The sequence below is a fragment of the Rhipicephalus sanguineus genome, chromosome 1, assembly GCF_013339695.2.
Source record: "Rhipicephalus sanguineus isolate Rsan-2018 chromosome 1, BIME_Rsan_1.4, whole genome shotgun sequence".
NCBI lineage: Eukaryota > Metazoa > Arthropoda > Arachnida > Ixodida > Ixodidae > Rhipicephalus > Rhipicephalus sanguineus.
Window position 1 is genome coordinate 183,345,080 of NC_051176.1, and position 22,525 is coordinate 183,367,604.

At 46.3% G+C, this 22,525-nt stretch overlaps 1 protein-coding gene across 2 annotated transcripts in view; it reads left to right on the top strand.

The window, feature by feature from the left end:
* Nucleotides 1-897: 897 nt before the first annotated feature.
* LOC119403520 (protein spaetzle 3-like) overlaps nucleotides 898-22,525 on the top strand; it is a 108,937-nt gene continuing 87,309 nt past the window's right edge. The window contains exon 1 of one of the 2 annotated variants that reach the window (XM_037670459.2): nucleotides 898-1,208. In XM_037670459.2, coding sequence (XP_037526387.1) covers nucleotides 1,194-1,208 — 15 coding nt within the window. In that variant the 5' untranslated portion in view covers nucleotides 898-1,193. The remainder of the gene's footprint in view (nucleotides 1,209-22,525) is intronic. The other variant, XM_037670471.2, reaches the window with a different exon arrangement.

Here is a 22,525-nt window from a genome sequence, read left to right on the forward strand (position 1 = left end):
TGTAGACAATATTTTTGACATGACATTAAATATTTCGGCAAAACCCTTGCACGCTGATTGCTTCACTCGGCATTACTGAGCGAATGGGGGCGAGTCAGTTTTAATTGTAATGAAATGTACGACAGACAGATGATGGTTATGAAAAGCGGCACGAGGAATCCACACCGTCCAGCGATGTTTTGACTGCTGTTTTGTCTGTTGCCGTATTAACACATGGCGAAGTCAATAACTATATCGTTAATAACACGGCCTAACTGGGAACCTAGCAATGCCTTCGTCAGCGAATTACTTATATGTTGTTCGGGGCGTTTTTCGAAAGGACGATTAAGGGGATGAATGGGGTCTGAGGCTGTAAAGCCTTCTACCCCGTCATTTTTTGACGGGTGCAAGTAAAAGATATTTATCTCTGTCTCGAAAGTGCGGTCTGCTTGAGCATCTCACGAAGCTATAGCCAACGATGCACAATGCGTCCGCACCGGTCATGTTGGAATCGGGATATATCGTAACCAGATTGGCAGCAGATGTTCGAAACTTGGAATGCTGGAACGGATCGAACGGAAGAACAGCATTTACGACTTCGCCGTGAAGTGCCTCTTCCGCTCTGGGTTACTTCACCGCCGCGCGTGCGAAAGTGGGCGCACAGCTAGACGATACGCGTACATACATGTGTGTGTGCGCGCGCGTGATAGGTACAACGGCCCTTTACCGCAAAACCGTATCGCACAGCAACTTCCTTCCCGAGCATTACGCCAACTTCCCGACAGGTCGAGTGCGAGGGCCGATGGGAAAGGGTGACCAGGCCGCAGCGCGTAAACGTTTCGAAAGAGGCGCATGAGACAAAGGCACGGGTAGAAAGTGCGCAAGAAAGAAAACGAGATCGGGCGAGGGCGACTCGAGGCGGCTGGAGAGGAGGGCGCCCCCGGCGGGGGAGGCTCGTCCGTGGTTTCGGGCGACGGCGAGTTGGTGAGCGCGACCGGCACTTGCACGGCGACGGAGCGCCAGTCAGGCCCTTGCCGAGTGCGGTTGCGCTTTCTCCCGAGAGGCGAGCGACCACGCGGACCTAGCGACGCACCTTGGGTTCACGTAGTATACCCACCGCGCTCAGCGGTCTTCCCATCTGACCCGAGTTGATCATCGACAGGGAGGCCACGCGGACTGTGAATGGGCTACGACTCCATGGTGCTAAGAACGACATGGATTGGCGTCAGGTGAGCTAGCTTAGAATCCCAGTGCTCGATGGCAGCGCGTGTGGCAAGCGAGGCAGGCCTCTCGCGCCGGGCTGTCACCCTCGGATGCGCAAGAGCTGTACACCTCCTTTCCCCCATGAAACAAGCTGTCGAGGGAAGAGCACGCGGGCGTCAAGAACGGAGACGGCTTTCGCTCTTTGTTGGACACCTACACAAAGTGTCCAACAAAGAACCTTTTAGGGAAGACGCAAATACAGAAAAAGAAAGTGGAATCCGCTGTCTCGATACTGATATGTGCAAAAATTTGGAGACGGCCGCCAAAACACATTCACTCATCTGAATGTTGTGAGCATTCATGGTTTCCTGCTGCACGGTGTCGTGAATAATCTAAAAACCATAGTGAGTAGCCGCATCTAATTGTATGCGCTAAGAAACAGCGCAGCTTAAGACAATTTACTAATATATCAATATTATTAAAGGGTTGCATCAGCACCAGTCGAGAAAGATTGATAGAACTAACGTTAGACAACGCTGTGTTCTTACTTGTGCCGTCGACAGTACTGTAAGACGTAAGAAGGAAGTCGCTGTCGGCAGAAGGTATGAGATTAGATAGTCGATTCATCACATTCTGAGATAATTTTTTTTTATTTTGGCTTTTTCTAATGTCACGTGACAAAGTGTTGTGCCATTTCTTCTTATACTGTGAAGTACTTCTTTGGTCACGCAATGATATGCCGTTGAACCATTAATATTTAGTGGCGTCATGCTGCTACAGTAGCACTGCACGACAAGGCAACCTTGATTATTTAAAGGAGCTTCATTAGTATTCTTCTATATATACGTAAGATAACGAGTGGAAGCCATTTAGATAGGTTCGGGATCGTTGCTACGTATCTTAAATTAACGTCACTAAAAGGACACAAGAACAACAACAAAAAACAGACTTCCTTCATCTACACTTCTCTATAGATATAGACGGTTTGTAGCAATTAGGCTGAGTTTTTTTAGAATACAGATCCAGTACAGCGTCTGTCGTCAGCACAGCGCCGCTCATTATTGGTTCATGCTTGGCCGACGGAAGTGACCTGGAAGATAACGGTTCCATCTTGAGCGAATAAAGAGCGCGAAAAAACGAAGAGGAGCGAGGGAACGACAGACACAGCTGTCGTTCCTTTGCTCGTCCTCGTTTTTTCGAGCTCTTTATTCGTTCAAGATGGAAGCCCGCCAACTTGCCCAATTAACCGTTCTGAAGAAAATCACGGTATCCATTAGTACGAAATGGAAGGCTTCGGCCCATCATAAACCATCATAAAGTCCATATAAAATTGTAGACACCGCCTTACATCGGCTACCGCTTGGATGGGCTTCGCCTATGCTGCAGAATATTAACGAGACAGAAGAGAAGGCAACTCTTATGAAATCTTTCAAACTTTGATGCACACACATGAAGTATTTTGCTATAGAGGTTGCGGTTCATCTCGCCAACCATAAGCATTCCTGTGGTTGCTACGAAACAGAGCGCTTCGGATTGTGAAAATCTGTAAAGCGTTGCCGCAGACTCCTGGCATCGAGTTCCTGGAGCACTGCAGTAGCGGTTCGTGTCGTACGTACATCGCAAGTACCTTGAAGATGAGCTGTTGCTGAGCCAGAAATAAGTATAAGGGGTGAAAGCAACCGCGACAATAAATACACGGCGCGGAATGGGGAGAGTAAACCCGAAATCGTGACACATGTTCGCTGTATATAGTTCTATGACGTCAAAATGAAGCCGCGTGTAAACAGGAACTTGCCAAGAGGTTTCATCACGTCATGCGGACCTGAGGAATGCGTAGTTGAGTGTGAGACTTGTACAACTACCCCCCAGCCGTCACAGACGTCACATTTCAAGTCATGTTTTCACGCTCACTTCCTCTCTTCCCCCGCTTGGAAGACGACGCGAAACTGCGTGAATCGTGAATTTTCCTTTGCGGTACACTCCCGATAAACGAAACTCACTTAAGCGAAAATGACCGATTAGCAGAACTATGGTAAGGACTTTCGTTGGCCGCCCATAGGCAAAATATTGAAGAAGTTTTCACACAATGAAAAAAAAAAAATCAGGGCTGCAATAGAATCCAAGCAGTATCCGTAGTAGTAAAGTGCCCTACAATAGAGACATGCCAGTGCTTCTTTCTTTTTTTCTTCCACGGTGTTTGTTAGAAACGTACTTAATGTGCGTACATAGAGAAAAAAAATGAGCCAAAGCCGCCTCTAGAAGCGCACAATAAGCATTACAAAGAACAGATTTCGAAGTAAACTGTTCTCTAAAAGGGCACCATTGATTGAAACTGCTTCGAAAAAATGCCCTATAGAGGCGTCATGTCCGGCGAGGAGTCACGTTAGCAGCTATGCAAATATTGTGCGACAGAAGCGCAGGATCGTACCCCGCTTCACACCATGTTGATTGCGTGATGAGTGGGTGGTATAAAGCTTCTTAATCATTACAAAGGGCTCAGCCATAATTCATCATCGTCATGATCACTATCATCATCAGTAGAAGCCGCAGCATCAGCAAAATGCGCAGATACATAAGTGCACTCACTGCCTTAAAGACACGCAGTGAGTTCTTCGCTACTTTGAAAAATGACGACGAATTATGGCTTGTGGATACTTTCTATAACTGTACTCGCAGTAGGCGCCCTAAGGGAGCTTACAACGGGCTCCAAGGAGGCCGGTCCTCCAGCTTACGTTGTGATTGTGCTGGTGTTTTCTTTTCTTTTTTTTGTATCGCCGGTACAACGCATTCTTATGGCTCAGATACAATCGTATTCTGCAAGCGTGGGTGTTCAGCCCAGTGGCTACGCGGCACTCGCCTTTGGAGGGGGGCCCCTGTTTTGAAACCCAGCACCACCACTTAAATGTATTTTGTTTTATGCATTTATTTCTTTGTAGCATATTCGTCACACGCGATAGACGGACCCACAGACAAACAATTGTCTTGTTGAGTCGACATAGACATGATTTCGCATTTAAAAGTCAGTACAAAACACTGACACTAGTTACCACACTGGACGCCATGAAAGGCGTGAAGCGATGTGATATTTCGTACGTTGAAGCCCTCCTTATTCTGTAAAAAAATAAAGAACGAAGAAAATACACATTGACCGGAACGGGGAAGTCTTTTGAAGGACCCGGTGTGAATGCATAAATCTCAACACGAACAAGGGGAAAATGTACTGTACCTGCAGTTCAAGCACGCGTGCAACGCCAATATCCCTGTCAGTTGTCCCATACTGAAATAAGAGGAATCAGAATTTGCACCCAAAATTGCCATTATTGGCTTCTGTGCGAGCGTCAAAGCTGTTCTTTTACGATGTTACGGTTGTTGAAACTTAAAGTTCAATTTGGAACTGCACAGCAGAACTTATTACATTCGCGCGCTTTTTTATTTCCGGCATTCCCGCACTTATATCGATAGCGTCATACACCCTAACAACGACACGACAGGACTTCGGTATAGTTCTGCAGCCAAAGGGGTCGGATGTGGGGATCCGTTGCGTTTCCCCACGGGAGCTTACTTTAAAACAAAGGAAAAGTCGCAGCTATGCACTTTAGTCTTCGCAGAAGCGTGGACATTATGGGCTCACAGTCTGTGACATTTTTCTTTTAATATCGATCGTATTCAAATGTTTAGTTATATTAGCGCTGTCATGAGCGCACTGTGCCTGTTTTCGCAGAGCCCTCGCGCCGCCTGTTCTTCTATAGCCTCAACTTTTTGCGGCTATGTATGCGTGTAGTTCGGGCTACCGGGGCACGGGCCCGGTATGCCACCCCATGACTACGCCACTGCCTATAGCATGTCCTGTAGCATGTTTCGCACTGCATTCCGACTGGCCCTTTGCTGTCATTGCAACATATACCTCCGTATTTGGTGGCCATGATAATAATAATAATAATAATAATAATAATAATAATAATAATAATAATAATAATAATAATAATAATAATAATAATAATAATAATAATAATAATAATAAGAACACACGTTTAGCACAAAACCTAAGATTGTGCGCCACATAAAGCAACATAACACACGGCGACATCTGGTTTCGATCATGTGATTGTTAAGGTCAGTTATATTACCTTTAGCGCAAGCGTTGTATCGCTCAGATGGCTTGCCCTGAACAAGAAGTACAGTTTTTGTTGCGACTATGTAATATAACGAAGCAACTTTTTGATGCAAAACTGCCTCAGCGTTATGAGCGTCGAACACTGATCGTGGCAGCCACATGTGGTAGGATTTGTAAATATTTCCAGATTCACGTAGTGTTCTTCAGAAGGTTGCACTGCTACCTCGAAATTTGAGAGGGAGCGAACTATACTCTTACCAAGCTCTGAAGAAAGAAGAGGGGCTGCCTGCGCAGATGTACGAGGAAATCAGAAGCAGGGGCGACGACCCAGATGCAGAAATCAAAATTACACGTTACTGTTACCACATTAAGAAGCACTCATACGTTATCTGTGGGCGCCATCCTTGCATATTTATCCACATGATGGTATAACTGTGGTTTGAAAGATAAAAACACCGACTTCGATTGCAATGTAACAGCGAGAAAGGCAGCATACGTACTCGGGCTCTCACAGAGTGCCGACTTGGGAATTCCGCTACATTTCCGTCTGAGTGCTAGCGCCAGTTTCTATAAGCTGTCTCAGTCTATCGCGCCAAACTACGGGATCTTATATTGGCGAAAATAGAAAAAAAATAATTATCTACGGTGTCTCAACTCTACACCGCCCATTGTATGCTACCTACGTTGGCTAACTTCCAGTCTCTCCATGTGGTCACTGGTGAAGCTAGACGTACTGGTTCTGGCAGCTGCGATATACCAGAAGCACAGCGGATACCGGTTCCACGTACTACGCGCGGCTTTCTGTATATATATATCTGCAAGAAACGACACCCATACCATCACTGCTGTCTACCACTGCTTTAAATCAGACACGCATCACTTAGAAAGAAAGAAAGAAAGAAAGAAAGAAAGAAAGAAAGAAAGAAAGAAAGAAAGAAAGAAAGAAAGAAAGAAAGAAAGAAAGAAAGAAAGAAAGAAAGAAAGAAAGAAAGAAAGAAAGAAAGAAAGAAAGAAATGGGGTGTTCCGTTATGTAATAGTTTTCTTGTTTAGTGTTTTCTCTGCTTTCGCTGTCAAAACATATGTATGCAGTTGAAAGCAAAATTATCGAGGCCACATCACCAGAAATAAATAAAATAAAATAGTTTCTGGCATAGTAGTGGTAACGGAATTTGTGTTTATGGCGCTGGTCAAACAGGCGCACGCAGTTTACCGCTTGCTTTCAGCAATTTGCGTAGGCCGTGAAAAAAACTTTTTCTTTTTTTTCTTGCGCTGCACCTGTGATACTCTTCTAGTCCTGAAAAATTCGTAAACAGGGGGTGTGCTGAAGACGACGTTTCGACAAGCGTACTTCTCTTCTTCAAGGTTGCAGCCTTGAAGAATACTGTCGACACGTCGGCTCCATGCAGCACACCCCCTGCTTACGAATTTTCCATCACAAGCTTCCACCTTCCACTGGCTCCTGCCTTTCAGTCCTGCAGCGCTGTAGCGATTGTACAATGGTTGCCGGTTCTATAGGTCAGCTGAGCCCGGCAAAGTTTGCCGACAACCTAGCCGCCTGTGTCTTCTGTACTTTGGCAGCAATCAAAAGTAGCCGCATGGGAACTGGAGGGCGCATAGGGCGCATCATACGCGCGCGCGCACGCACGGAATATTTCCAGTGAAATAGAAGTGCCCGAAGTGAAAATCTGATAATAATAATTGTTGGGGTTTAGCGTCCCAGAATCACGATACGACTATGAGAGACGCCGCAGTGGAGGGCTCCGGAAATTTCGACCACCTGGGGCTCTTTAAGGTGCACCTAAATCTAAGCACACTAGCCTCGAGCATTTACGCCTGCATCGAAAATGCGGTCGCCGCGGCCGGAATTCGATCCCGCGACCTTGGGGGTCAGCGGACGAGCAACATAACCACTAGACCACCGTGGCGTGGTGAAATGAAAATCTGACGTACAATATTTTAGCGGTGTGTTTTTCATTGCTCATTTTATTATTCTAGCAGAAAGGTACCTGTTCAATTACATAAATAATGGCGTCATCGAGATCCTGCACAATGACCCGCCTGTGCGTTTGTATATTCGTTTGTATATTGTGGAACTTGAAGAATTTTTTCTAAGGTATTATTTTGATGTCCATAACCTCGGCTGTTGCTAGTGCCATACATGTGCCCCTTAATGACCGTCGAGTTTCCAAACGCGACCATTCGGACGACATTAAAACTATTCAAGAGTATGTAGTTTCTAGTTTATGTAGTATAGAGTATTCTAGTTCATGTGAAGTCCCAAATTTCCCTCGTGCTTGAATGACAGAAGGCACATTAAAAAAAAAAAATTGGGGCAGCTACGCACTAGTGGTGCGAAGACTGAGGATAGAGCGGAGTTGCTGGCGTTCCCCACCTCCTTTCCCTTCTTCTCAACCTCACTTCCCTTTCCCACCCCTTGCTGTACTATACTAAATACGGCTATGCTATGCCGTTTCCATTAGTTTTGCATATCGATCGGTATTCATTGGTTATCGATCGGTATGGATTGGCCCGATAAAGTCCAAATTGGCCAAGTAATGCTCGTATAGTTTCGTCAAGGTCGTAATCTGCATCGGTTAGTTATCGATCAGTAGTGATTGGCTATCGATCGGTATTACACGGGTATCCAAGCTCAAGCGAGCATAGCCATGCGTTTCGCGCCAATGTTATGATTTTGGCTGCGCCAGGTTGCCATGGGGACGCGCAGTGACATCATCGCTCGGCGAGGTTTTTTTCCAGTCCACGGATCACAGCTCCGCCGTTAAAACGAAGTTTACGTTTCCTTAAGCGCCCCGATGACTACAAATAAGGCATAAGTTCAGGGGAAGATGGATGCTTGAAGAGATGAAAAATTCTCGAACACGGGCTGTCGCTGAAGCCAACGTTTCGACAAGCGGTCTTGTCTCCTCCAAGGCTGAAAGTTACAACCTTGAAGACGACAATACCCCTTGTCGAAACGTCGGCTCCAGCGACACTCCGTGTTTTTCACCTCTAATGATTGCAAGTTACAGAACTAGCCTGACCCAACATTCAGAAACTATATGTTTGGGGCAGTCATTGGTCGACGTAGTTGCCTATATCCGGGTATCATCATTGGCCGCTGTATCAACATCTCGCGCACAGGTGCTGAGCGCGATAAATTCCGCGAATCTAACCCATATTTTGTGGCTGCTTACGCACTGTAGTTCCGTTTGCTGAAAAGGAGAGAACTCTTAGCATCCTCGTTGGAATGCGCGCTGACACCACCAACGCCCATAGCCCATACGTGACTTTCAGAGTCATCGAAACCTGGAGATGCGAGGGCAGCGAGATACTAACTTTGGTGTCGTGTTGCGCAGTTTGTGCCTCGCACCATCGACATTCCGCCGCTCGTCGTCCGTGAGCTGAAAATGACAACGCGCCGTGACGCAAAACGTCCTGTGACGTAATTCTGTTTTACTCGCTCTTGTGCAGGCGTGTTTCGCCTACATATTCGAGCTCTGTATAGTGCACATGGCGGGCCACCGCATAAGGTACTGTTTTCGTGAAATACAACAGGGCTGTAGGATGCTGCATCTCGTTGGCTCCTCATTGTATTGGCGTTCCACACAGACAAACACGCGCACGCATTTACTCGCTCACACACACACACACACACACACACACACACACACACACACACACACACACACACACACACACACACACACACACACACACACACACACACACACACACACACACACACACACACGCGCGCGCGCGCGCGCGCGCGCGCGCGAAAGAAAAAGGAAAGATAGTCCACAAGATGGTCATTCGAAAATTGTACGCATGCATGCGCTTTCATAATAAATATGTTTAGGAAACCGTTAGGTTGTTTTTTTTTTATATCTATGGCGCGCTATACTTGACCAGCGCCTCCTCACTTGACGCACCATACATACGCGCGATATACCACGTGTTTTAATTTGTGTGTTTTTAGTTCGAAAAAAAATGCTTCCGAAAAGTTGCCTTCTGGGTTGATTCTAGAAAAGGTTAATTATTAGAAAAGGCAGAAATTGTCTGAGATTATGCATTTAACCTAAAAGACTTTCAAGTTGACCTTTCGATCATTTATCTTCAGCCGTTCGTTCTCGTTGAGAAACCGAAGCCGGGCATAGCAAATAAGTCACACCTTAAGATAAATCTCTAAATCTCCCCCACCCTGTTCCCATGTGTAGGGTAGCAAACCGGTTTTCCTAAACTAGTTAACCTCCCTTCGTTTCCTTCTCTAATATTTCTTCTTCTTAAGACTAACATCACTGTAGCGGTGTCCGTCCTATAGCATGCTCGTCGATTTGTTTCGCAGTGAAGAGTTGCCACAGTTTACCTCGCTTTCGGTTCAATTTACTATCATAAATTGAACACCACCCTGCACTACACTCCCTTAACAGAGGCGTGAGATACAGCGTTTGTGAGCGATGAAGGCAACGTGGAGGGCAGGAAAGGGGCGCGGGTAGGCGCGTTTTGCGAGTGTGAATGGCATGTGATCGTGAAATGAGTGGATGCCAGCCAGTAGGTGTGAATGGAAGCGACTACAGACGCGAGTACGTGAGGATGAGTGTGTGCGTGTGTGTGGGAGCGTTAACGAAGGCTAACGAGTGCGGGTGCGCGTAGGTGTGAGATTTGAATCTGTAAATAGACTTTGTCAATTGCTTCGAAACTACACGGAACGTCATGGCGCCTGTCTACGAACCATTTAGGCATCTGGAACATTGATGCTCCTAGAGCACCTCAGAAAATGAGACGCTCATTTTCCTCAGTCTCATGAACTTCGGCTTGTTACACGTGCTGTAGAATTCCTCCCACCGGGCCGCTTTATGGGGCTAGATAATGCTTGATAGGAGGAGCTCGAAGCATTGAGATTGTGGCATCGAAAATTGTGACAGAACATATGTTGCACTACCTGAATCCGAATTACCGAGAGGATATTGGCCGGAAATGACTATGCTAACCAATAATAACAGACTTTTGAATGATCGTTCTGAAGCACGCCACTATGGCATCCCTAATTTTAACTGCTGTGCAGTTTCGTCACGTTAAGAGCACAACTTATATTCGATTAAATTTCTGCATTCTGGTAGTTCTTATTGCCTGTTTACTATTGCATAGTATTCTTAGGGATTCACACGTGTCGATGTCGTTAAAATCAATCTGCTAAGGCCACTTTGGGCGCATTGATGTGGTGGATTATCCTGATTTTTTTATATGCCCCTTCTCAATGAGAACTAAATTATGTGAGTCAAGTTCGTACGATTCGTAAAATGTTGCTCTCCGTTGACTTTACATCATATCCTCCTTTTCTTGGTTCCGAAAGCTTTAGAGTAACAGACAGTGAACTACTGATGTTATGGTTTGTACGCGAATATGTACATTATAGATAATGGTGCAGTGTTTCCCAACCAACATGAGCGTGTCAAACTACCGATATAAATAGGGACCTTTCATTGACGGCCATTCTATCTCTGCTAGTGGTCTGTCGTTCAGCGGTCTAGTAAACCCGTAGATCACAGGAATTTTAGTTTAACCTTCTTGTAGTAATAAAATTTAATAGTATTGTAAAGTGTTGTAATACTGCTAAAAAGACGAGGACACGAGAAGAGTCTGGAAACACACAGATGCTGCGTTCATCTGGACTTCACGTGTCCTCGTTTATCTTTCTCTCTCTTTTTATGACATGATAACATGGAGAGCTTGGCACCTTGAGGTGCCACCGGGTTTCCCTCCTCGCATTGCTAACAAAATCAAATCCTTAAAATAATCGAAGAACGCTCATCATCACTGTCGTTGACGAGAAAGGGGGGGGGGTTCAAATCACCCACCCCTCCCTGCTGAAAAAAATTCCTGGCTGCGTCCCTGCTCATCATAGTGCAGACCACAAAATGAAAACTACTTCATAACAGTTCGGAAAGCTACAGATGATAGTAGAAGAACACGTAGAAACGTGTGCCAACGTGTACAAACGTGCACAACCATCGTCTTCTATAGTATTTCATGGTGGGACATCCACAAGCTCACATCGTAATATTTATTCGTCGTCGAGACGAAATGCGATCGATAGAGGCTTTCCAGACTTATGTGCTCTGTTTAAAATGTAGTAGAGAAAGAGCGGAAAATGAAAAAAGGCTTGACGATGTTAAGTGGAAGGGCAGAATATTTAATGGTAAATGTTTTCTATACCGTACAAATATGCACTACTGCAGCTTGAAGCCGATGTGACGTCGTTTTCCCGTGGCCAGAATCGCAGGCACTGGTATCGTTAGCATTACTGCAGGCGGATGCAGTGAGGTCTGTTTGGCTGGAAGTTATTACGCCTTAGCATAACTTATGCTATCAGCAAGTGTGTTTCACTTACTGAAACTTCATCACTTCGTCTTACAAAACGACAATCGACACGCATAGAGCATCTTTCCCGATCACTCCAGTAGCTTCAGAGAAACCTTGAAATATAGCTTGGAGAAGATGCCTCTTCGGCGATAAGAAAGAAGATCATTAATAGAAAAGCAGTTTTTAAATATGTGAAAAGTCAAAGCCACGTGCTTCTGAAGAGACGTATACAAAAGAAATCCTTGATTCACCCGCCCACTTTGTGTACCTCATTGCAATATTGAGTTTTGCTAAAATTGAGTTTTGAGTCTGATTTTCAGTGTTTGACGTTCTACTAATATAATTGAGGAAACTCGCTTGAAATCAGCAACGTTGAGTGTATTATGCATACCCACGTATGTGTATTTTTTTGTGTACCCAACAATTATTGCTGAATTGTGTGCAGAGACAGGTGTTTGTGGCTGTAAGCAATAACCCATGGGGCCAAAGCTAGGAGAATACTTCAAAAGGAAGCTTTAGAGTAAGCTCATAACACTAAAGATGGACAGGAAAATCACAAATGCAACATTGAGGCACAACAAGACGGCAGTGCGGATTAGACATTAGTCGCAAGCCGGTGGGATCTTAAATATATCGGTGTTCAACGTCCCGAAGCTCAGGGTTATGACAGGCACTAACGTGGAGAGCTTCGGATAAGAATCCACTGTCTGGAGTTCTTTAACGTGCGTCTAACTCAAAGTACAGTCGTGGTTTTGCGTTGCGCACCTAGCGGCATGCGACCACCACGACGGGAAAACCGAACCTGTGGCATTATGATTGGCCGCAGAACACCATAACCACATAACCACTGAGCCACCGCTACGGGTCCCCCGTATTCCAGTCCAAATTGAAGAAGTGATATCGCAGCAGTCCATGCATTCCGTAGATGAGATAAACGGTGATCTGTTACAATTACTGTACCGCTGCTAAGGGAAAGGAAGTGAACTTCATGGTAGTGAAAGGGGTTGGCTAGAGTGCTGAGCTTGGGAATTATATTTATTTATATGACCTGGTCTTCCACTGACCGGTCGTTTTCGGTGATGTTCATGATTTGTCCGATTCCAGTTCTTACAAACTATTCCACCGTGCAAACTCTTAATATTATTGTTTGTCCGATGTACGCACGTACTAACGAATATGAAAACTCCCTTTTGGTCATATACGGTGTCTATGAATATATACGTGTGTTTTCATATCCTAAAGGGCACAATAGCGGAACTTCCGGTGGTCGTCACATGCGGGAGAATCACGTGACTTGAGCACAAACGCCACGTATGACGTCATACCATCTTAGAAGAATAGACTGTTAGGCGAGATGGTAATTCATGATGAATGAAAATAGCGCGAAAAAACGTAGGACGAGACGAAGAAGGCTACAGCACAAGCGCTTGTGCTGTAGCCTTCTTCGTCTCATCCTACGTTTTTTCGCGCTATTTCCGTTCACCGTCATACCACCGCCAAAACTTGAATGAAAGGGTAGGTTCCTGCGTAGCTTTGCACAAGTATCGCTGTGTTGTCAGTGCCAGTGGTAGGACCATGTCACTGGTCTGGGCCAGTAACCACCGCCGTGCCGCTTCGTGCTTCTCACTATTTTGCCAGGGTCACAAATGCCAGAGCAAGCGTCGACAGCGAGGTGGCCGCTCTATCAATGACGTCATGTGTGACGTTTCTGCTCAGGTCACGTGACTCTCCCGCATGTGACGTAGACCGGAAGTTCCAGTATAGCGCTCCTATAGGATATAGACAAACGCTTCGTACACATTCGCTATAAATAATCCGACATGCTTTGAAAAGTACTCAATGATTTGTTTACATATAACCTTCCTTCCTTAAGGCTTCTAATATTCATCTCTTCCGCTTTCTACAAGAGCTGAATTACTCTTCATTTGTACACCTAGTTTTGTAGCGTTAGCTACACTGGCCGAGCTCGAGCAGTTTCGCGTGGCAATCAGAGAGCCGTGCTGCGCATGCGCGAGGAGAAGTGACGTCACACGGCGCACAGCTGGCGCACCGCAGCCGCCGCCGCCGCGCGCGCCTCGCCGATATCTGCGCATTCCAGAGGAGTGACGTCATAGCCGTGGCAGACATACTGGCGCCGGCGTTGGGACCGGGCACGAGACGCTGCCATAGAGACGGCAGCGTGTTACCACACTGACCACCGAGCCGTCTTTGTGGCAATAGAGAAATGGCGTTGAGCAAAAAATAAATATACATGTGTCACATAATGCGTACACCATGTGTGTGTCATTGAAGCAGCAGTAAGCTTGATAATCAAGCCAATCTTAGACAACCAGGAGAGCTAAGAATAATCAGCTGAACCTTAGCTCACGCTACGTATATCCTGGCATAGCCGAGCTAAGCCACTGCAATTTTTTTATATATGTATACTATTCCTGATCAAGAGCGCATTTTTGTTTGCAGATTGTTGCAGATGTTGCAGATTTCAGTTGTGAAATAATTTAATATGCATCCTATGTTACATTTTTCTCTCTTAGCTGTTTTTTCTTTCTATTGACTGAACGGCGACAAAGTTTGAATCGCTTCTCTTTCTTTCTTTTCGAATTAGTGCTCAATCGCGCATTGGCACACATCGATCAGTGTGTACCGATGCGCAATCGTTAATCTATAGTGACACTGGGACACGAATTGTGGCATCAACTTTCCATTACCTACAGTGGTGGCTTAGCGAATATGGCGTTGCGCTGCTAAGCACGAGGTAGTGGGATCAGAAACGGGCCGCGGCGGCCTTATACTAATATGGGCGGTAGGGGGGGGGGGGGGAATTGCGAACTGTGTACCGTGCATTGGGTCCGCTTCAGAGAATCTTCATTGGTGAAAATTGATATGGAGTCCCCCCATCATCTTAATGTCGTGGTTTCGGCACATAAAACTCTAGAGTTTATTTTTGAAATATTTTATTCATTGCCCTTATGTTATGCCCCAGAAGACTTAATGATTAATAAAGAAAACTCCCGTAAACACGAGTCCCGATTCATATATGTATCATGAAATTTGTTTAGTTTAATTATGACATGATAATAATATAAACTTGAGAGTCACCTACATCAGAATCTTACAAGGCTTTTGTTTATTATATTTCATAACCGTTCCGATTTATAAGCGTTCCTTTTTTTTAATATTTGCGATACGCCACCAACAACGTGTCGGGGTTGCACTTACCCTATCTCTGACCACCCTTTGGGCGCGACATTACCGCGGCCCATATAGTACATCGTGCCCATTTTGTGACGCCCCAATCCGCGATGTGACTGCCACACAATTGTTGTGGACTTGCACAGGCCTACAACTAAGTCGTCTTCGCCACCTCTGTGCAACGGGTCTCAGGCCAGGCCGACCACCAGACCTCGACCGCTGGATCCGTTGACCTTACCACCAATCATTATTAGACTTTATACACGAAGCAAATTTGCATGTGTATTTTTGACACCACCAGTTACTATGCCTAAGGGCAGGCTTTCGAAATAAAAATAAAATTCAGTCGCGCTATTCTACGACTTTTAGCCGTAGGGTATCAGTGAGCCACGAGGCAACGTTCGGGTTTCCAGCGCGCAACAAAAGATCGCTCACGCCGCCTCAAGGTCCTCTTAAATCACTTGCTCTCACCGAAAGAAATCGCTGGTTTTCCAAATAGCTGGTCTGTGTGAGGTCACTCTCTTATACGGGACATTCTCTTTACAAGTAACGCCTACCATCTTCGAGACGTGCGAATGCGGGGACTCCCTTTAAAATGTGACGGATCGATATTTGATTCGGGGCTGCGAACAATCAGGCCTCTGAAACTTCCGTTCTGCCGGAGCACGTTCTATTGTACTACTTCTTTTACTGGCGCCCTAATCGCATCTCATCCATCACAAACGAGTAAGTGAGTTGTTTAGACGCACGGTGAGTAGGACGGACAGGTTCAATTACTGATAGCAGAATAAAAGAACTTAAGTAGATGAGCTGTTGCAGCGACTTTGTGTGTATGCGCGCAAGTCGGGCTCCCTATACTCACGCAAACTCGTAATCTAGGGGTTGAAGCGTTGAAGGTACTTCGGCATCGAAGGTATATTTGTATCGTTTACACAGATTGCGGCTTAGTTTTTTTCTTTTAACACTGTTTTTGTAACGTACGATTCCTCCATCAGCAGTCCAGGTGTGCACTTCGGGCTGTACTCGTTAAAAGTACACCTCTCTTGTAACCGCGCATATGCACTGCTTCTCGCTAAGGAAACGTTTGCTATACATACTATACCGATGGATAAGCAACGTAGCCGTCTGAACAATTGACACTTTGGATAGTACTATGGACGAATTCTCTGCCTTAATTTTTTTCTCCTAGATTGCCCTAAGGCATTTTTTACCTCGGAGTAACATTTACACTGTGGCATTGCCTGCGCGTAAGCGATATAGTGAATACTTTATATTAACATTCGGTCATTATACCCAGGCGTCCATGATTGCACCACACCACACGAGCTTGCGTAGTAACGAGAATGCTTTGCCTTCCAAGGCAGTCAGTGTGCCTCGAACTATACACCGTGTTTTAACGTGGGAGTCCTCCAGTGGCGATTCCCCTCTCTCCCGTCGGCGGGCGTCTTGCATGCGCCGGTACATCTTGTGCTCATTTCCGCGTTGGCCGCAGACGCCGGCCTGAGCGAGCCAGCCGTCGCTTACGATTGCTTTCGCTTTGTTCTTGACTGCGCGGCCGCCAGGCACTACGAGTTGTCGGCGCGCTGACGCAACGGAGCGCTCAGCCTTCGAAACGTCTGTTCGGTACTGCCGCAACACACGGTTACAAACAAGAGCTCCGTGCGGGCTTGTCGGGGGCGCGTGCGACGTGGTCATAAAACCCATCAAGTGTCTTCATCGGCCGGCGCCTTTTTCTGGGTCACGGACGCGACGGGCCCCGCTGACCCGACGGCTCGCGTCCCGCGCGCTTCCGCTGTGTGCCCCATCGCGACAGCCCGCCCGGCGGCTCTTTCGGATCGGCGCGCGATCGACGACAACGCGTCCAGCGGCGCGCAAAGCGAGGGCACGGCGGGAAGCGTTGATAGATCATCGCGGCTCCCCCCGGGCTGGCCTCATTGGCATGCACACGGCGGCATCAGGCCCCTCGACGGTCCTGCAGCCAGTGGGACACAGCGTGACAGCCGCGAAGGCGCCGGTAGCCCTTGATGGTCCCCTTTAGCCGATGGCTTTCGCCTTGGACGACGAGCAGATTGCGGCGCCTGATAAGCGGCCCCTGCCACGGTATTCTCGCCACGCCATGAACGGCCCGTGAGCTCTACGGCGACGTCACCTCCGCTCCCAAGATAAGAGGGTGATTGGGACTCCCTGCTCGTGGCCTTCTGGACAAAATGCGTCGTAGAGGTGGTCGCGAAGTGTCCCGCCGGAGAACCGCTTTCCTCTAGTCTCGAGGCTGTGCCATTCCCTATCTCTTGGAATATAGTGTCGGAAGTGAGACAATGCCAAGAAAGCATCGACAGGAATGTTAGTCTACTTTGCAATGACCATAGACGCTGCAATTTTATATATGCAGAGAATATGCAGAACGGCTCGAAGTGCTCGCCGTGCATATCACCGGTGGCATCGGTAATATTGGCTCAGCGCTGAAAGTAGGCTGCACTGGTTGTTGTGACGAGGAGTTGGGGACCACACTTGCAGCACGACGGCAAGATACGCTTTGTATGAATAGTGGAGCGCAGCGAATGTCATCATATGATTCCGTACTAATGTCGGTCACAACCTAAGAAAACATGTAAGCTTCGCCCGTAGCCATTGCCGTGCCACCTGAAAAGAATTTTCATACATGCCCCCTGAAATTACGATTGCTTATTTCCGGGACACCAATCCCCTTCGCGTGTTTAAGATAGTAGATTTTCCATACAGAGAAAGTGTTGGTGTCACTGGTGTCAAGTACCAGACAAATTTTATTATAGATTCTGACTTGAGCATTCTGACTTGTCAGAAACGACGAACTTGGAGGAGTTAAGGTCTGGAATGATATACCGTGCCAAATAAATGAAATTAAATGATTTTCCTGTGCGCTTAAAAGGTACCTTCTTCTGAAAAAATTAATAAACAGTAACACTAGCACCCACTTTTGCTGCAATCTCTGTTTCATTACAACTTGATTAAAAGCCTAGCAAAATCATATTTGACATGCCTTACGTACTTTTCTGTATTTATTTTTGTTGTATAATATGGACAGAATCCGTTGCATACAAGTAACATTAAGTTGTACGATACTGCAATTGTTTTTATGATAAATATCTTTCTTTTCTTTATGTATTGCTCCATTTTTTTCCTTCTCTTGTTATCACTGAAGTGTACTTATAAAATATCTGCTTTGTTAACACAATCTCTTCATGCAATTGCATATTTATTTAGACACCCTGCTAGCCAGTAGCTACGGGTCTAATGTGTATTTTTATGTACTGAGAGAACTTGAAATAAAAAATGAATGAATGAATGAATAAACTTTTATTTTGCAATATATTTAGCATATACATTATTAAGTAGAAAGTAATTAAGCTTCGAACTATAAAGCAGGTGGCACGATTCTCTTACAGAGGTGGGGGACCGGTGCACCGCGATTCTGTGGGTGGAGAAGTGTGACTTGTGTCTGTCATTGGCTGTGTAACACCAGCACATTTCCTTCAGATAGCTATACGTTTTCAACGCGATATAGCGTTAAAGAACCCGTGTCACAAAAAAATGCGCTGTCGGCGTCGGCGCCATTATTCGCGGGCGAAAATTCCCGATGGATAAATGAACTTCCGCCGAGGGGTCAGGTTTACAGATGTAACATTGCGCGGCAGAAGCGTGGAATCGCACGAGGCGTCACACCACGCGAATATTGTAAAGGGTGAGTGGTTGAAAGCCGCCAACCCATAACAAATGACTCAGCCATAATACATCAGCATCATTGTCATCGTCAGTAGCAGCAGCCACGGCATCAACAAAGTGTGCTGCTACGTAGGTGCGCGCATTGCCTTACAGACGCGTAGTGGGTTCTTCGCAAGTGTGCTTGCAGTAGGTGCCATAGGAGAGTATACAGCGGCCAATGTCACGCTCACCGACGTCCCTTCCCTCACGGCACGTTTAAGGTGTCCACCGAGAATCGAGGCGTATGGCAAGCGAACGAGAAGGTGGTGCGAACGGGGCCCGCTAACGCTGTCGCGTTGCAGGGGCGTAGCCAAGGGGGGGGTTGGGGGGGTTCAAACCCCCCCCCCCAAAATTTTTCAGTTTTGCTTGCGTATATAGGCACGCGCACATAAAAACGCACGCACGAACATACATAAAGTATGGTTGAACCCCCCCCGAAAAAAATTTCTGGCTACGCCCCTGTCGCGTTGCACTCCTAAAGGCGAAGCTTAAGCGTCCTCCAAGTTTTTGTCAAAGTTACTGTAAGACGCACACTCGCCTGGTCAATTAAGCGTCTAAACTCTGCCGCCGTAATAAACACTGTCTTATATGTGTAAAAAAATGGTGCCACAGTGCGCTGTAACGACAGTCGAATATGTCATAAAATGTGTTGTTTATACGTGCCGCGTATAGCGTTTGCAATATTTACAACCTTAAGAATGAACTCTTTCTGGCAAATAAACATCGTTAAGGAAATTGCAATGAGCACAATTATTATCGGAATACACGCGCAGGCGATTTCACCGGTCAGTGCATTGTTGAAATGCAAGCAAGGTATTATCGTAATCTCTAAATGGCGCGCTTGAATACTACTTCACGACATCTTTAACATCTCACGTCCATCAGTCAGCGGGCATAAAAAGAATACGTAAACGCGAATTTCCCATTGCTGGTGCATACCCCACGTAAATGCCATTGCAAGTACGCGTTATCCACGTCAGTCATTTTTTATTCCTTTTTTTGCCGGTCCTAGCGCACAAAACATCGTGGTTTAGCACTAAAAAAAAAAAAAGACAGACACATGTGAGAGACAGGACAGGCGCTACTAACAACTGGTTTATTGCAAGGGTTGCAATGGAATAAATACCACACTGGTGCGCAGACGTGACGAACGCGTAACAAGACGTCACCACTTATCAGGCTACAGGCATGTGGCATCAAAAAGCCTAATCTCATTTCTATACAAGCAGATAGATGTGTCGCTAACACAGTTAGTACCTTTTTTCTTTATGTGATACGCCTCCCAGAATTCGCGGGCTGATTTGTTCCAGCTTCTTCCTAGAATCCTAGCCTCTCGAAATATCGGCTCACACATGCATTTTCGGCAGTGGGACGAAAGATGGGCCCCATCTACTTTCTTTAGATTTTGCGCATGCTCCCTTAACCGGTCATTAAGGCATCGGCCTGTTTGCCCTATGTACGACTTACCGCAAGACCGCGGTATGTCATACACCACTCCTTGTACGCATTTCACAAAGGGCGGGGCATGCTTCTTTGAGCACCCTTTCTTCTTGCAGCCCACCCAGGGGGATGAAACTTCGCGGTTTTTCTGTCCCGTGACCGCAGCGATCCTAATGTTTGGGGGCTGTACTACCTACGAGCATAAATGAACCGTCGTTGTTTCATTTTATATTTATTACCAGGTTACTTATTAACTCCCGAGTTTTTAATACTCAAGTGAACCTAAAGGTTGCAGTTCGAGGTTGCGAAAATATGAGCGCCACCCAGAGGGGAAAACGGGAACTGCGCCGTCCTATCTCTCACGGCGAAAACGGGGCGTTTCTTGTCGCGCGCCTATGTATGCTACGGCTTGCGGTGCCCCAAAGACCGCTTTTACCACCGTAAAGTTTGTTTAAGCGAAACTGGCGAAACCTTTGCAAGGTTCAGCGAAAGAGACGCATCAATGCATTAGCGCCGTTATCACAAATCGTGCTGTGCTGAGTGGTGTCGAAATTCTTCACGCCACACCGGCATAAAATTCTTTCGGATCCCGGCGGACGAAAGGTACGATCTGCATGATGCACGTTTTGTTTTTCTACGCTTGCACGGTATATCAGGATGCGGTTGCAGCAGTAGCTGTGTAATTTAATCGAGCATATACGTGCATGATTTATTTATTACATTCTGATTGTCTGCTCTACGGCTTAAATTATACTGTATGCTTGAATTTACTGTATGAATGGTACGTTTAGGCAATAAAACATTCAAACAAACTCTGCTCTTTATTCTTGTCTAATTTATGTGTACACGTAAACAAAAAAAAAAAAGTCTTACTTAGAATAAGCGGTGCAAAGACAGGTGGATGGGCGAACGTTCATCAATCAGAACGCAGTGATTGCCGTTTTATCATGCGGCGGGTTGCGCAACAGAAAGAAGGTCGCGCGCTCGCCATCTGAATACCTTCCACTTACTCAATTTGGCTTGCTGGTGCATCCCAATTGAATTTGGCGCTAAATCGCCCCCCTCCCCCCCGCCACTCGTATCCTCTGTCCTCATCAAGATGGCGTCCCCCAGTGCGTGTCTGCAATGCGCCGCCATGTTTTAGTACCGCCCCCAAACACCAGGTGTTCGTCTGGCGCTGCGAGCGAATATCGCGTTCCATGGATGGTATAGAAAGTTTCACTCCCCTGGCCCACCTTTGTTGTGCGAGGGCACAGCTGTGCAAGCTTGTTAGGCGCCGAAAAAACAAGCGGGACCCCATGCCTATTGGCAACCTTCTTCAGGTTGTGCGAAACCTTGTGCACATACGGCACAACTTCAGGTTTCTTCCCCGGTGCTCCCTCATCCGCTGTTTTTCGCTTGGCGCTGCCCTTTAGTTTTCGGAGTAGGACCTCAGCCACCGCCACCGATACCGGTCCAGGGAAACCCGCGGACAAGAGTCTTTCCAATTGTTTCACAAAGGCCGCTTCTACTACATGTGAACACGACTTTCGCAAGGCCGATTCCAGGCAGGATATAGCGATGCCCCTCTTAACAAGCTTTGAGTGGGCAGAGTCATAGGGTAAGAGTTCCTTTCGTGCCCTAGGGGAATACATCCAACATGTGTGACTCTTACAAAAGCGCAAATTAAGATCTAAAAACTGCAACATGTTACTTTGGGGCAGCTCTCGCGTGAACGATAAGCCCTTTCCATGCTGTTTAAAAAGGTTGATCACTAGGTCCACCTGGTCTCGGCACGGCACTGTGCTACTGTCGCTTAAAATAATCAAAAAATCGTCCATGTATATAAAAGCTTTTTTAACCTCATGGCTTAGAACCCCCTCAAGGCATTGGTCAATGTTAGCGAGAAAAATGTTGCATAAAATTGGCGCCACGCACGACCCGATGCAAATTCCCTTGTCTTGCAAAAATTGTTGCTCATTAAAAGAGATAAAAGTGTTCCTCAGGTAAACGTCTAAAAGGGTTAAAAAATTCTCTACCGTGAGACCTGCGGTGTTTTGAAATCTAAAGAAAGTAGATGGGGCCCATCTTTCGTCCCACTGCCGAAAATGCATGTGTGAGCCGATATTTCGAGAGGCTAGGATTCTAGGAAGAAGCTGGAACAAATCAGCCCGCGAATTCTGGGAGGCGTATCACATAAAGAAAAAAGGTACTAACTGTGTTAGCGACACATCTATCTGCTTGTATAGAAATGAGATTAGGCTTTTTGATGCCACATGCCTGTAGCCTGATAAGTGGTGACGTCTTGTTACGCGTTCGTCACGTCTGCGCACCAGTGTGGTATTTATTCCATTGCAACCCTTGCAATAAACCAGTTGTTAGTAGCGCCTGTCCTGTCTCTCACATGTGTCTTGTCTTTTTTTTTTTTTTTTTTAGCGCTAAACCACGATGTTAAGTACTCACCAACTCGCCCAACAACAAGTTCTTATTAGCGCACAAACCTTCCAGGCAAAATA